The sequence below is a fragment of the Ailuropoda melanoleuca genome, chromosome 5 (assembly GCF_002007445.2).
Source record: "Ailuropoda melanoleuca isolate Jingjing chromosome 5, ASM200744v2, whole genome shotgun sequence".
NCBI lineage: Eukaryota > Metazoa > Chordata > Mammalia > Carnivora > Ursidae > Ailuropoda > Ailuropoda melanoleuca.
The window spans coordinates 29,640,123-29,656,861 of NC_048222.1; the positions used below are offsets into that span (position 1 = coordinate 29,640,123).

General features: G+C 39.9%; 1 protein-coding gene across 2 annotated transcripts in view; it reads right to left on the minus strand.

The window, feature by feature from the left end:
• Positions 1-16,739, minus strand: part of ILRUN (inflammation and lipid regulator with UBA-like and NBR1-like domains) — an 88,918-nt gene that overhangs the window by 37,272 nt on the left and 34,907 nt on the right. The window contains exon 3 of one of the 2 annotated variants that reach the window (XM_002914303.4): positions 11,297-11,494. The exons of the other annotated variant lie outside the window; for it this stretch is intronic. Within the exon in view, the coding sequence (XP_002914349.1) occupies positions 11,297-11,494 (198 nt within the window). The remainder of the gene's footprint in view (positions 1-11,296; positions 11,495-16,739) is intronic. 2 annotated transcript variants of the gene reach the window in all.

The following is a 16,739-nucleotide window of genomic DNA, read 5'->3' on the forward strand; positions in this document are numbered from 1 at the left end:
TCAAATAAATAAATAAATAAAATTTTTTAAAAATAAAATAAAATAAATCCATATCAAGCAGAAGGGACAAATAATATTAAAGGCAGAAATCCATATAACTGAAAACAAAAAAAGAAAGAAAAGTCAATGAAACTAAAGGCTGTTTTTCTGAAAAGAACAATAAAATTAAAAAATCTATCAAGAAAAAAGGAGAAGGAAACAAAACATCAAGAATGAGAGAAGAGGGGCGCCTGGGTGGCTCAGCTGGTAAGCATCCGACTCTTGATTTTGGCTCGTCACAATCTCAGGGTTGTGGAATCAAGCCCCATGTTGGGCTCTGCCCTCAGCGTGGAGTCTGCTTGTCCTTCTCCCTCTGTTCCTCCCCCCACGTGCACGCACTCTCTCTCTCTCTCTCAAATAAATAAATAAAATCTTAGAAAAAAGAATGAGAGATTATCACTACAGAGAAAGCATTAAAATAACAAAGGGTACTACAAACAACTCTATAAGCAAAAATTTGACAATTTAGTGTAAACGACCAATTCCTTGAAATTACCTAAGGTCACGCAAGAGGAAATAGATAACCTGAACAGATCTATAACTATGAAAATAAACGGAATTAGTAATTTTAAATTTTCCACGGGGCGCCTGGGTGGCACAGCGGTTAGGCGTCTGCCTTCAGCTCAGGGCGTGATCCCGGCGTTATGGGATCGAGCCCCACGTCAGGCTCCTCCGCTATGAGCCTGCTTCTTCCTCTCCCATTCCCCCTGCTTGTGTTCCCTCTCTAGCTGGCTGTCTCTATCTCTGTCAAATAAATAAATAAAATCTTTTAAAAAAAAAAATAAATAAATAAATTTTCCAAAAAAGAACCCTCCCAGATGGTTTCACTGACGAACTCCTTAAAAGAAGAACACCAACAATCCTATACAATTTCTTAAAGGAAAAAAACAATAGTACAACATACTAGAGTTTATAGAGTGGCACTGTCCAATGAGGCAGGCTACTGGCCACATATAGCCACTGATTGCCCAAAATGTGGCTACAGCCTCATGTTGAAATAATCTTATTTTGGCTATACGGACTAACATAAAATGTATTATTAAACATTTTAAAAAATGATTCTACTTATTTGAGAGGGGGGAGAGAGAGAGCAAGAACACAAGAGCAGGCGGAGGGAGAAGCAGACTCCCTGCCGAACAGAGAGCCCGATGCGGGGCTCGATCACAGGACACTGGGATCATGACCCAAGCTGAAGGCAGATGCTCAACTGACTGAGCCACTCAGATGCCCCTATTATTAAACATTTTTAAAAATCCTGAAATAAGACTTAGGTCAGAAATAGGATTTGTTTTCTTAATCACTTCTGATTTCTAAGCATAAAAGAGAAATTAAAACTAAAAAGGAAAAATGACTTTGAAGTGGCTACTAAGCCACAGCCTAGCCCACATTAGAATTCAATTGCTCTCAAAACCATCTCAGAACAAAGTACAAGCAAAACTCTTAGAAATCAAGAAGGGGGGCACCTGGGTGGCCCAGTCGTTTGAGTGTCTGACTCTTGGTTTCAGCTCGGGTCCTGATCTTGGGGTTGTGGGATTGAGCCCTGCACTGGGTTCCGTGCTCAATGCAGAGTCCGCTTGGGATTCTCTCTCCCTCTCCCTAATAAATAAATACATCTTTAAAAAAAAAAAAAAGAAATCAAGAGGGAACTAGAAGGACACTGATCACTACAAAGCAAAATCCAGAGGTTAACAGGTGTACACAGCATTCCTTTCTAGAGCCCAAATGTCCAATATTGACATTCTCTTTGTAAAGAAAGGGAAGCATAAGTTCTGTAAAGATAAAAGAAAAATAAAGAAAGCTTTTTAAAAAGTGGTTTTTTTTTTTCAAGATAAAGATGGTAGAATGAACTAATTTCTAAGTGATAAATATCCTTGCCATTTCAAGGAAAAACCCCTTAGAGTATTACGGGGCTAGTGTCAAAGCATCATTATAGGAACAGAATGCACTTGCTTTTCAGTAAGGAGACATCCTCTTCGAAGATTCCCATCTTAACTACAAGACTAATGGAAGGTTTCTACAAATAAAGTAAGGGCTACATTCTGAGCAGTAATTAAGGAACTGCATCTGAAAAATTAAGATATCAGACAAAGCTTAAGAGACCAATACACTGATCATTTTAGATACTAAACAGTCTGTTACACACAATTTTCAGTAGGTTTATAGTACATACTGATAAATTAGGTATTCAACATGATTTGAATGGAAAGCAATTATGCTTGCTTCCTTACTTTTATAAGAGATATGATCTGGCCTCATTCAGTAGAAACCATACACTACTGCACTTACTAAAATTTCCCATCACACAATAAAATTCAGTAAAACCTTAAAAATTTCTTAGGTAAAGCAATTTCAGGTATATGTACACATTTTTTTTGCAAAGGAAAAATGTACATATCCCTCCATTGTTCTTTTTCCTCATTTTTTATTATTTCTGAAATTAAGAGAATCATATAACCAATTGTGTTCATTTAATATAATGGCTCTACCTCTCTTCCTTGCAAGAAAGGTAATCATTAAACCAATGATGCATATTAAAATTACTATCACCTAAGACTCAGAGAAATGCAGTTGTTATGTGTTTTACTATGTTGGGTTATACTAAGTACCTAAACACTTTTTAACTAGATCCAGCCCCAGCTATAGCCCTTACCAACGCATACGCACAAAAAGTTAAAGAGTCTACATACATATTTTTAATGCAAATTACGCTTGAGTATTTAATCTTTAAAATTGTTAGGGATTTTAGAACTATTTCTTTTCTTTTTAACAAGGAGTATACTCATATTTTGAGAAAGAATTATATTTGGTTAAAAACATTTTTAAGGAACTGTCAATCCCCCAATTTTGAATCCTTGAAACCTAACATTCCAGATCAGGGAAATTTCTGTTAACAAAAGGGCTTTAGCTACCCTAAGAAAAAAAGATGCTGCTTTCAAATCATATTTTCCCTTCTATCAAATAATAAAACTAATTATGAAGCAAACTGCTAGCACCACACAATAAAACTACTCACAGTTGAATTTCCAAGTAGTTACAACATTTGATGCTTCATACTTGGACATGCAAATATTTTATTACTACCCTTTATAGACTGATCACTGTTTCAACTGATTTCTTGATTTTCTAGGCTCCAAACAGGTTCATGACACACATATGCGCATTTCAGAGGTTAACCAGAACAGTACAGCCATTTCACATTGCCTTTGACTCATGTGGAACTACCCAGACACAACCACCAAATAACTACCACCATCTGATGGCACTACTACCAACAGCAGGCTTCCTTCTCTGAAGCTGAAATAGCACATCACCTTATACACTTAATATAAACCTTGCAACATAAAGATATTTAAGGATTTCAGATTCATTTACATTTGAAATGTCCCTTCCAAAAATAAAAACATTTCCCACACAAGTCACAATCAGCTTAGGCTAGCATTTCTTCATCAAAAAAGAAATCTTTTGTTCTCAAGTGCTACTCATATTTCTGATATTACAGAATTCTACGGACCAGAACTGAAACACAGAGTGCCTTACTGAGGATCTTCTAGAAGCAAATGAGGCAACCTTTTGAGTCCAACACATAAAAGAGAGAAGTTCTAATGTAAGGTCAACTAAATAGACATTTTTCCAAAGGCGGCATCCAGATGGCCAACAAACACATGAAAAGATCATCAGGAAAACACAAATCAAAGCCACAACATAATACCATCACACACCTGTCAGAATGGCTATTATCAAAAAGACTAGAAATATCAAGTTGTTTTTTTTCTTAAAGTAGGCTCCATGCCTAATATGGGGCTCAAACTCATAACCCCAAGATGAAGAGTCACATGCTCTACCAAGCCAACCAGGAACCGTATGAAATATCAAGTTTTGATGAGGATGTGGAGAAAAGGGGAACCCTTATACGCTGCTGGGAATGTAAATTGGTGCAGCCACTAAGGAAAACAGTATGGAGGTGCTTCACAAAATTAAAAATAGAACTACCATACCATCCAGCAGGTATTCATCCAAAAAGAAAAAAAAAACAAACCCACTACCTTGAAAAGACATACACACCCCTATGTTCACTGCAGCATTATTTATAATAACCAAGTTGATCAACAGATGAATGGGTAAAGAAGATGTGATACACACACACACACACACACACACACACACAAATTACTCAGGCATAAAAAAAAGAACGAAATCCTGCCATATGCACAATGGATGGACCTAGAGGGTACTATGCTAAGTGAAATAAATCAGACAATGACAAGTACCATATGATTTCATTTATATGTGGAATCTAGAAATAAAACAATTTAACAAAGAAAACAAAACAAACTCACAGATACAAAGAACTCTTGGGTGCCAAAGGGGAGGGTAGTAGACGGATGCACAAGATAGGTAAAGGGGATTAAGAGACAGAATCTTCCAGTAATAACATAAATAACACATAGGGATGTAATGTACAACACAGGGAATATAATCAATAATGTCGTAGCAACTTTGCATGGTGACAGATGGTAACTAGAATTACTGTGGTAACCACTTCATACTGTATATAAATATCAAATCATTATGTTGTACACCTGAAACTAAAACAAGAGTATGTTAATTATTCTTCAATTAAAAAAAGAAAGAAAAAAAGGTGGGTTCAATAGGAAGAGAGAAAGAGAACTGGCAAGAATGCCAAGTAAAACAGCACCTAAATGGAAGACACAAGTGTGGAATCCAGAGGAAGTCTATATGAAACAAGAGCTTCTTTTAACAACACTGATCAGTTAAAATACAGGAGAAGAATGAGGAGGGACAGTCCTGCATCACCTGGCTAGGAAGGACAGTCCATAACTGGAGGGGGTGGAAGAACTTAAAAAAAGTTTTAGGAAATAAACAGTGTGGTTTATATAGAGAACCCAGTAAGTTTTCTAACATGTGGGACACACTATGGTTTAGGAGCTTAATAGGGAAAGTTCTGGGGATACCTGAGTGGCGCAGTTGGTTAAGCGTCCAACTCTTGGTTTCGGCTCAGGTTGTGATCTCAGGGTTGTGAGATTGAGCCCCCGTATCAGGCTCCCTGCTTCGTGGGGAGTCTGCTTGAGATTCTCTCTCTCCCTTTCCCTCTGCTCCCCCACCGCACCTGCCCTCTCTAAAGCAAATAAATCTTTAAAAAATATATAAGGAAAGTTCCATTTCTAACCTCTGAGAAACTAAATGAATAATGTGTAAGTATTTAATGTACATGTGCAATATCTCTAGGGACCCATGTGAACTATTAACAGGAAGAGCTACTTCAAGTGGGAGAAACTTTCATCAGCACGTGATGACCACACTATCACTTCATCTCAGCTTACCTCACAACCAGAATGCCTCTCTGACTTAGAAGGAGCCATCACTGTGCAGGGGTAAATCTCTCCTACGGAATTCTGGAAGAGAGCACTCTATTATCGGAAGAGAGGAGGCATGTTACTGTTGGTATCAAGACTAAAATAGTGATACTCATGCTGCTTACTGCTTCCCAAGAGTCAAGTGTCCAAAGTGTTCTTAAGAAGTGTGCATCTCTGGCGGCGCCTGGGTGGCATGGCGGTTAAGCGTCTGCCTTCGGCTCAGGGCGTGATCCTGGAGTTATGGGATCGGGCCCCACATAAGGCTCCTCCACTATGAGGCCTGCTTCTTCCTCTCCCACTCCCCCTGCTTGTGTTCCCCCTCTCGCTGGCTGTCTCTATCTCTGTCGAATAAATAAATAAAATCTTTAAAAAAAAAAAAAGGGTGCATCTCCTAGCAGGCAGGAACTCCTTGTGGAACACTGATATTTACCCAACTAAGGGTCACCTCACCAATATTAACCCTACTCCATTCCTAACTTACTCTGGAAATGTGGAGAAGACCTGGGGACTATATACCCCATCCTCCCAAAGCCCTGACAAGTATCCAGACCCTAGAGCCAAAGTTTCCTTGTGAACCCCATGTAGTAGTAGGGCCAAATTAATCACAGAGTTCATAAAACTACTTTTCTTAATTTATAATAATAATTTTTAACTAACTTACAACTTTCACTGAGCGAGCCCTAGACAAATTATTAATTATCTCTGGTCTTCAGTTTCCTCATCCATAAAATGTAGCCAATACTTCCTTTATAAAAGGTAATTTATAATGTACAAAGCCCAATACAGTGCCTGACATACAGCAGGTATTAGATAACAAATTGCTTTTACCTAAGAAGCAAAAGTCTGTAAAAAGCAGATAAAAGACAATGTTTGGGCTTGAAAATAAATCTTCCAGGAATCAGATACTTAGTGGTATTCAACCAAGGGGGTTAGAAACGTGTGGTTGAAGAAGAGGGTTGCCGGTAAAGATGAATAGGTGAAGCGAACATATTTTGTGAGAGAGGGCCAAGGGTCGTATACACATGCCCCACATAATGAAGAACTGTCCACACAAGACGCCAAGAGCACCTCTCCTGAGAGACTCTGGGAGAGCACAACCAATTTAAAATGGGGGAAGGGGACCCACTTTATAAATTATTAAATATAGCAAAAACTCCTCCTGAGGAGGAGAAATGAAATATAAGTGTTATTATAAAAATAAAGAAAATGATTCTTTCTAGAGAAGACCATCTAAAGACTGTAGAAGAGACCACCCACCAAAAACAAAACAAACAAGCTTTGTTGTTAAGACAGAAAGATGAGGGGGCGCCTGGGTGGCACAGCGGTTAAGCGTCTGCCTTCGGCTCAGGGCGTGATCCCGGCATTATGGGATCGAGCCCCACATCAGGCTCCTCTGCTATGAGCCTGCTTCTTCCTCTCCCACTCCCCCTGCTTGTGTTCCCTCTCTCGCTGGCTGTCTCTATCTCTGACGAATAAATAAATAAAATCTTTTAAAAAAAAAAAAAAAGAAAAGAAAGATGAGACGCAGAATAGTTACCTAACTTGTTCAAGTTTGTGCCCAGGCAACCTAAGCCTACTTTCCAAACTCTTCCCACTATACCACACTTTATAAGCTTGCAAGGTGAGACTTCACAGAAAAACTGAAAAGAGCCAATTACAGTTAACAAGGCAGTTTATTTTCTTTTACGTGTTCATAGTTGTGGTTTTATGTATACTATATTCACATTCTGCCAACAATTTACCATCTCTGCTATCAGGATGTGTTATAATCAAGAGTAATCCAGATTCAATGAAACTGTAGTTTGTACAATGGAATTCAATTCTCTACTAGAGAAGATTAACAGTTTGCAAACTCTGCACCACATAGCACTAGAAGTCATCAGAGCAGGCAACGCAGGTTAAGGAGGCTCCCAATTCAACAAAACCAGTTTCATTTTTAGGTTTTCCCTTTTTTTGAGGGGGCATTCATATATGCTCTTATAAAGGAAAGGGTTCTGATTTTTAAAAAATGCTTTGAAAATCATGGAACTGATCAATCATTAAGATCTCCTGAAGGTATTAGATTTCACAAAATCCTTGGGGCGCCTGGGTGGCTCAGTTGTTAAGCGTCTGCCTTCGGCTCAGGGCGTGATCCCAGAGTCCTGGGATCGAGCCCCACATCAGGCTCCTCCGCTGGGAGCCTGCTTCTTCCTCTCCCACTCCCCCTGCTTGTGTTCCCTCTCTCGCTGGCTATCTCTCTCTGTGTCAAATAAGTAAATAAAATCTTAAAAAAAAAAAAAAAGATTTCACAATACCCTGAGAAACAACTCACAGATTATATGAACAGGAAAGACTTTAAACTCTTTATTGCCTCCACAGCTAGTAAATTTTATACTCTACCTACTTCTAGAATTGGAGGGGGATGTCACAAGTATAAATTTTAATGGCCCGCATAGTGATTATTATTTTTATCTTAACACTGAAACACACACACACAACACACACACGACCAGAGCTCTCAAACACTAAAGAACAGTAAGAAGCAATATCTTTGCATCAAAGGAATTTTTTTTTTTAAGTCACGTATGTGGTCATGCCCCTCCCTTAAAAACATTGACATTCATTTAAAAAAATCTCCACTCTGTTTCACTGGGCTCAGCTTTTTGAAGTTACAAAGATAAATAAGACATGTATCACCTTAAGTTTTAAAGGTATATGAGACATTCATCAAATAACTGGGTAGAAAGAGGTAAAGTGCCAAAGACAGGCAAGGGAGTGAGAGGTACAGAGAAAATGCAATGAGGAAAAAATAAAAGAGTAGAGGAGGAGGAGGAAGAAGGAGGAAAAGGAGGAGGAGGAGGAAGAGGAAAAAAGGCAATGGGAGCTCAGCAGTGGAAGAAACTAGCTGACCCTTGAACAACATGAGTTTGAACTTCACAGGTCCACTTATATGTGGATTTTTTTTTTAATAAATACAAGACGTACTGTAAATGTATTTTCTCTTTCAATTTTCTGAATAACATTTTTTCTCTAGCTTACTTCACTGTAAGAACACAGTACATAATACATACAACTAAAAAATATGTGTTAATTAACTGTTAATGTTATTGGTAAGGTTTCTGGTCAACAAGGCTATCAGTGAAGTTTTGGGGAGGGTAGTCAAAGGTTATACATGGATTTTCAACTGTACAGAGGTGTCAGCACCCCTAACCTCCCATGTTATTCAAGGGTCAACTGTACTTCCAACTGTGCAGGTACAAAGGTTATTAGAAGGAGTGGCCTGCTCTGGAAAACGGTATGGAGATTCCTCAAAAAGAAAATAGAGGCGCCTGGGTGGCTCAGTCCTTAAGCGTCTGCCTTCGGCTCAGGGCGTGATCCTGGCGTTCTGGGATAGAGCCCCACATCAGGCTCCTCCACTGGGAGCCTGCTTCTTCCTCTCCCACTTCCCCTGCTTGTGTTCCCTCTCTCACTGGCTGTCTCTCTCTCTGTCAAATAAATAAATAAAATCTTAAAAAAAAAAAAAGTTGAAAATAGAGCTACCCTACAACCCAGCAATTGCACTACTGGGTATTTACCCCTAAGATAGAAATGTAGTGATCTGACAGGGCACCTGCACCCCAATGTTTATAGCAGCAATGTCCACAATAGCCAAACTACGGAAAGGGCCCAGATGTCCATCAACAGATGAATGGATAAAGAAGATGTGGTATATATAGACAATGGAATATTCCTCAGACATCAGAAAGGATGAAATCTTGCCATTTGCAATGACATGGATGGAACTAGAGGGTATTATGCTAAGCGAAATAAGTCAATCAGAGAAAGACAATTATCATATGATCTCACTGATACATGGAATTTAAGAAACAAGGCAGAGGATCATAGGGGAAGAGAGGAAAAAATGAAACAAGACGAAAACCACAGAGGGAGACAAACTAAGAGACTCTTAATCTTAGGAAACAAACTGAAGGTTGCTGGAGGGGAGATGGGAGGATAGGATAACTGGGTGATGGACACTAGGGAGGGTATGTGTTGTAATGAGCACTGGGTATTACAAGACTGATGAATCACAGACCTGTACTTCTGAAACAAATAATACATTATATGTTAATAAAAAAAAAAAAAGTGGCCTGAAAAGAGAGTCCAGAAGGGAAGGGACAAATAATTTCTGCATTCTGATACATGATTGCACATTCGTTTGTCATTCAACAAATAGTTCACAGTCTAGTACGAGAGAAAGGTAAGTAAACAAACACCTAAAATACAATGTGTGAAGTATAATAACAAGCCTGTGCATAATATTAATAAAAAAGGAGGGATAAATTTCCATGGGGTAGTGAGGGGGGTAAGCAAGGAGGGAAAGGGGAAGGAGGAATGGTGACTTCATCAGGGCCCTGAGGATGAGCAGGAGTTTACTGGAAAGAAGAGAAAAGATATTTCTGGCAATAGGAACAACACAAGCAAGGGCATGGAGAAGTGAAAGCATGTGGTGTCTTTGGGCACCGGCTGTGGGGGAGTGAAGAGGAGACTGACGATGAAAGTGAAAACGAGGCCAGATCGTGAGGAGCTTTAAGCCCCACGCCAAGGAATCAGGCTTCAGTACAGTAGGCACGTAAGTTTTAGGCAAAGAATGATGTCATATAAGCATTATGAGACACCCTTTCTAACATTAAAATTTTTCGAGGCTATAAAAATATGTAAAGTTTCCACCAGATGCAAAAACATACAGAAGAATGTTAATTCCAGGACCCCCTGAAATCACTCCAAAGGCCCCACTGGCCTTGAGTCCAGCTAAGGTGTTCCCAGAAGACAGGAACTATTTACTATTTATTATTCTTTGGATTACCAGGACACGGGATAGAGTGGAACCAACAGGAACTGGTTTGTGATGAAGAACAGTTTTAAGACTGAATAAAAGATGCCTCCAAGGTTCCTGCCTGATCACCTCAGGGGGATGCTGAGGAGGAGAATATTAAGTTTTGCCTGGGAGACATTAAGATTCAGAAATCTACAGGATGTCCAAGTGTCCTGTCCATAAGCCGTTAAAACACAGGTCTGTAATTCGGAAGAGAGTTTGCAGCCACAGATACGAATCTGAACATGGCCACGTACACTGTACTGGTGACAGCCGAACCCATGTGGATGGACGAGGTCATGGAGCACGAACAGGACCCAGCTCAGAATCTAGCAATCCCGGGGCAAAAAGGAGACTAGACAGAGACAGAGAAAGATCACTCAGAGGAGGAGAAACAAGACAGCTATCATGTGAGTCTAGGAAGGTACACGGTTCAGAAAACACTTGGAGCATGGTGCCAAATGACAGAGGGTCAGTTAGTACGAAGACTACATGGCTGCTGGATTTGGAAACTGGGTAGTCTTTGATTTATCATTTCTCTGGAGTGGGTAAAGAACAGACTGGATTGAAGAACAAATGGAAAAATGAAGAAGAGGCTCACTCTGCTCAAAAAATGTGACAATAAAGAGAGAGGGGTGTTGACGGGTCCTCCGGTTGGGAGAAGTACGTACATTTTGTGCATTACCTTCTTTTATAGGATTTAACAGCTAGAGACTCTGAGAACAAGGACTGCCTTCAATATTCTTACAGCACCTACTAGATTATATAACAAAAAGAGCAGCACTACTAAATCACTGTTTAGAATGCAAGATATAGATTCTCACGCACTTCACTAAATTTTAACTAAACTGCCGGTGTAAAAGGGAGAGCACTAGACTGAACCAATTAGATGGTCATTAAATTCAAGTCATTTACCTGCATGGGGTGACTGTTTAAAAGAGGCCACGCCTTGTTACGTAACTTGACAGGCTCTGTGAGCAACACTGGGAATGCTGTTTAAGATGTTACCTTAATTCCTTCACCCTGGGCTGCACAAGGACATACTCACCTCCATAGTAGAGTCCTGTAGCAGTGCACATCCGCCACTGTCCCTGATACATTCCTGCTCTGCTGGGGCTGCACATCTGGACGCTGACATCTGCAATCTCTTGGGGCTCTAGCGATCTCACCATCACCATGTTCACATGTCCAAATTGGTCTCCCCCGACATATTTAAGACAAACCCCTGGAGGCCAGGCCTCTGCCCCTGAGTTCAAGCAAAAGAAAAAAATGTTAGGCAATTAGTGGTCCTAGGCTGGGTGCAGTTCATTACAAAACTGTAGAAGAGGCCTCTCTCTCTCTGTCTTTCGCACATACGTGAACCTAGCCACATATCCTTGAGCTACATAATGTCACAAGACTGACCAGAAGGAATTATCAGAGTTAACAACCTCTGACCAACAGTCTATCCCTAAGATAAGGCACATATGATAAAGCAAGGCAGTTCCTCAAGAAGATGTGTTTCAGGGGACCCCAGGGGAGGCCACGCATCACAATGAATCCAAGGAATCTAAGAATGATGTCCACGAAGAGCCGTGGAAATGAAGCACAGACCCACATCTTTGGAGGCCTGCTTTCTTCACTAAGAGGTAACGCATGCCCATTTTCAATGGAACTTTTTAAGCTGATGTTCTAAGTAAAAATATATCTGATTGTCCCCAGTTTTTCTATCAAGGCAAGTGGATGAAACATGTGAGGAATAATTTCTGTATTACTTTCATTTTAATACTTTTCCCCTGACGTACGACTTTTCTTTCTGGAGTCCTTAACTATGAAAAGACCAAGGTGCAAGAGACTCTGCAAATACCAGACAAAAGAGTCAAATCAAAGTTTCATATTCAGGTTCAAACAGTAGTGGGGAAAACAGGAACAGTGGGTGAACTCCCCGGTAACAACACACTGAACTGTGGTCTCAGAGGTGATGATACCAGCCGGAGGTACGGGTATAAAGGATAGGAATGGCAATACAGGGACAAGGCATTGGCAGGAATGTCCTTCCTCCTTTGGAAATGACAAAGATCTTACTTGGGCACCTCCTCCTGTGTACCTATTTTCATGCAAACTAATTCAAAATGAGCAATCCATATATTGACTCGTTTGGACAAGTCATAGGGCCACAGAGTGACTAGAAGTTATCTTTCCAGTGAAGACTCTCCAATGTACTCCTTTTTACTGTAGACAGAAACCTCTCTATCTTTTGGGGGTATATACACATCCATTATAAAAACAAACCACTGTGAAAAGGTGCACATGGCAGGACTCTCAGGACAAAGCAGCTTGAAATCCATCTCCTGAGAGTATTCTAGGATGCCTCAGTACCTTGTTCTCAGAGTGCCGTACTGGTTTTGATATATCCGAGGACTTACTCTTGAAAAGGGAACCAGAGAGAAAGGCAACTACAGCTCTACTGCTGAGACTGCAGCCCCATAATGCACGGCACACTCTGTGGCTCTTGGATCTTAAGGGGTAGCAGATGAAGCAGTGGGCACAATGTTTTGTCAGACCCTCTTAAAAACACACCTGCCAACCAAGTGCCCTCTTAAGTTAACATAAAGGGCAACTGCTGCTGGTGGAAAGCCTGTGGATGATACCTTGGCAATACAGGCAAATTGTTTCACATTTCTGGGGCCTATGGTCTTGGCAAAAGCGTATTTGTCTGAGGTCAAGAATAGTAGCAGCTGGCATGGAGCACCTTGGAAAATGTCAGTGTCTTTAAAGGCCAAGAGCCAAGAGAAAAATTGAACTGCTGTGTTAGGGTTGAATTCACAATTACTCTTTCAAACACACACACACATACACACAACACCTGTAACAAGACAACATCTGTACAAAAATCCAAGAATGTGTCTGTTTTTGAACTTCTAAGAAAATAAGGAAAACCAAGACTGTCTGGGTGTGGGAAATACTTGGCTGTCCTGAGCAGATAACCACAAGCAGCTGAGACGGTCAGAGCTCTCAGCTATGCAAAGAGGGAGTGCTCCTGTGCTCCAGGGAGACTGAGTTAGTTGGTAAACACTAAGTGATTAACAAATTACGCAGCTCCAGTCCTGATCCTTTTTAGTACAGACACTCTATTCATGTGGTGCCTGGGGAGCTTGTTGGAGAAAAAACTGGATGAGTTATCCACCACCAACTCGAAAGTGTTAATTTGCTACAAAGTGAAGAACCAATCGTCTACCTTCTGAGAGTTACCAAGAATTCTCTATGGCATTTAGTTCTTACAGCCTAGTAAGTCAGGCAACTCTAAAAAGGTCAGATACCAGTTAGATACAGAAGGAAAGGAAATACTGCTGAGCTGTATGGATCACCAGCGCACCTAAATTCTGGATTTAAGAAGTATAATTCAACAGGGGTTCAAATTAAGTCTCAGTTACAAATTAGCTTAATGGGGACAGATACATCTAGAAGAAGAAAGACTAATCTGTGTTTTATGGCTTTCTAAGTTAAGTATCACAAGCACACATATGATCAAGACTGTGATTCTCCAGTTATCATGGAAGATAATTTTATTCAAAAAAAAAGGAAAAACAGAACAAAACAAAAAAACCCTGACATATGGCAATTTTGAGATGATAGAGAATGTGGCAAAAATGAAATAAAAGTCCACCAGTTCCAGAAAGCCTGGACTTACTAGGTGTAAGTGATTACAGAAATAGCTGGGAGATGGTAAGGAACATCCAAAGATCGATGAGGAAGAAGATAAACCTCGAAGAAGATCCCCTATTGTTTTTAATCCCTAGAAGTTTGGAAATCACATTTCAAATTAAGCTGCAGGCAAAAAGGGACCTTCACTGACCCTGTCATGATTTTCTTCACCTGATGTAAAGTGACTGGGATATAATGAAATTTGCTAAATAGATGAAGAATTACCTTTGCTATAGTCATGCTGAAGAGAAAGGCAGAAATTAACTACTTTAAGGAGCCAAAAGAAAAATGGAGGAAACAGTTGTTCTTTTTCAAGTTTTCTCAACTCTAGCTTTATGTTCACAAAAAATAAAGTTGACAATGAAGCCACTTTCTCACATGACAATCACAACTACTTAGCCAAAGTCCAAGAAATACCAGCATTATCATAACCTGCTTGGCTTAACATTCACCATGGTTGGACAACAGAGCATGGCTGTAACAACTGAGAAGCTAAAGTGTTGGTGAGGAAAATTGTCTGTTTTCACCTTGGAGGGGCAGTTTCAAATTTTTACTTTCAATTTTAATTGTAAGGTTTCCTGTTGTTCAAGCTTCCCGAGCTTCTAATACATACAGTGTCAAAAGTTTGGATCCTAGGGGCGCCTGGGTGGCACAGCGGTTAAGCGTCTGCCTTCAGCTCAGGGCGTGATCCCGGCGTTATGGGATCGAGCCCCACATCAGGCTCCTTTGCTGTGAGCCTGCTTCTTCCTCTCCCACTCCCCCTGCTTGTGTTCCCTCTCTCGCTGGCTGTCTCTGTCGAATAAATAAATAAAAAATTAAAAAAAAAAAAAGTTTGGATCCTGGGATTCCGCATCTACGTCATCACACTTCTGTTTTTTCATGGTCTTAAAAGTTGAATTTTAAACAATGTGTGACATTTATTTTCTTTGGGGAAACTGCTGGGACAGGTATACGCAGTTCCTGCCAATCTCATCTGTTGTATATTCAAATGCCTGGCATGCCTAAAACATGACAGCAGAGAGATACCATGAAAATTATTTATGAAACTATTTCAGTGAACACTTATCTCTTAAGAGAAGATTATGAATGAGAGTAAAAGAGCCAGAGGAGAAATAGCTAAGGCCTGTTGTATTTCTGTGTTACTCCATTTCCAGAAAGAACTCAGGCCAGATTAGAATGATGCCGAAGAACCAGTACACGTGCATGCTTTCCCTCCTTCTCTTTAATAACATACCTATTACTTAGCTATGGAAGGCCAGGTTCTCCTTAATCAAATGGAAAGCATGGAGCTTACAGATACAAAACTATTTAAAAATGGAGGAACAATTTCCAAAAGGATAAAAAATCCGTGTTCAAAGTAACTTGAAGGGTAAAATCGCCAGCCAATTGTTGCCCAACTCTTTTCAAGAAGTATTCAGGCACAAGAATGACCTTTCACAGGAAGAGAGACCGCAGATCCAGAGGCTGTATTAAACTGGAGTTACCATGCAAAACCAAGTGGAAAAAGCACCCAGCCCCACCAATACAGATTTTCTCCAAGGTGAAAGAAAGGTAGGCTTTTTGGGATTCTGACCTGACATTTATCCATTTTATCCCTCCCAATCCCCCATTAACTCAAGAACTGTGAGTGAGCGGATCTGTCAAGAAGATTTCTGACATACAAAATGGTTTCTGCAACAAAAGAGTATCTCAAATATTTCAGCGGTACTCTAAGAACTTTTAATATTTAAAAACACCACAAGGAATTCACAGAAAGCCAGACCATTTTCAGTGTTTTCACTATAAATAAACAAGGTTTTAATTTTTTTTAACTAAATAAAACTGAACTCATATGTAAGTTTCGAAAGCAGTTTTGATCAGCAACTTAGAAGGTTTTAGTAATTCAGAGAAAAAACATGATGAACAGAAGATGAACTAAAGAGACTGTTTTAGGGGCGCCTGGGTGGCTCAGTCAGTTAAGCATCTGACTCTTGATTTTGACTCAGGTCATGATCTCGGATCATGGAATCGAGCCCCATGTCGATCTGAGACTAGGGCTCTACTGAGTGCAGAGTCTGCTTGGGATTCTCTCTCTACCTCTCTTTCTGCCTCCTCCCCTTGCACGCTCACTCTTGCACACTCTCTCAAATAAAATCTTAAAAAGAAAGAGATTGTTTTAGTATTTTTAAAAGCCCACAACATTAAGAAAACTGAGAGAAATCAGACCCCCCCAAAAAGGAAAGAAATTAGGCAAAAATGATTTAGCTTTGAAAAAAAGAATTTCAAGAAAAACAGAAAACATAGCTATTTTCCCATATTACCAAAGTGTCTCTCAAACAACGCCCCACACCGTTACAACCAAAAGGGAAAAGAAGCTAATGAAAATTTTATAAAGCCACAAATGTCTCCAGTCATCTACAACATTGGGTCAATCCAGATTATATGCATTTCCTCAGTGACACACTGAACTTTCATCCAAGGGAGTTACCTTTAAATAAGTCAGAAAAACTAAGAATAACAATTTGGTACATTAATTACTATTTAGGCTAGCTTAACCAGTCCTTCCCCATCATAAAAAAATTAAAGTACAAATAACTGAAAAGTAAACAGTCAATAAAAGGTCACTTTTATAGGTTTATTTGAGCCCCAAGAGTTTTACATCACCTCATATCAGATCACCTTGCTAGACAGGGTTCCCCCACATGCACAGACTTTTAGCTAAATATGCCTTCTGCCTAGTTCTCCATCTCTCCGAATTCTCTGTTAAGTCCTCAGTGACAAGGAAGTTAAAGCATCCTGATCTAGGCAGCAGCATGAATTATTATTGC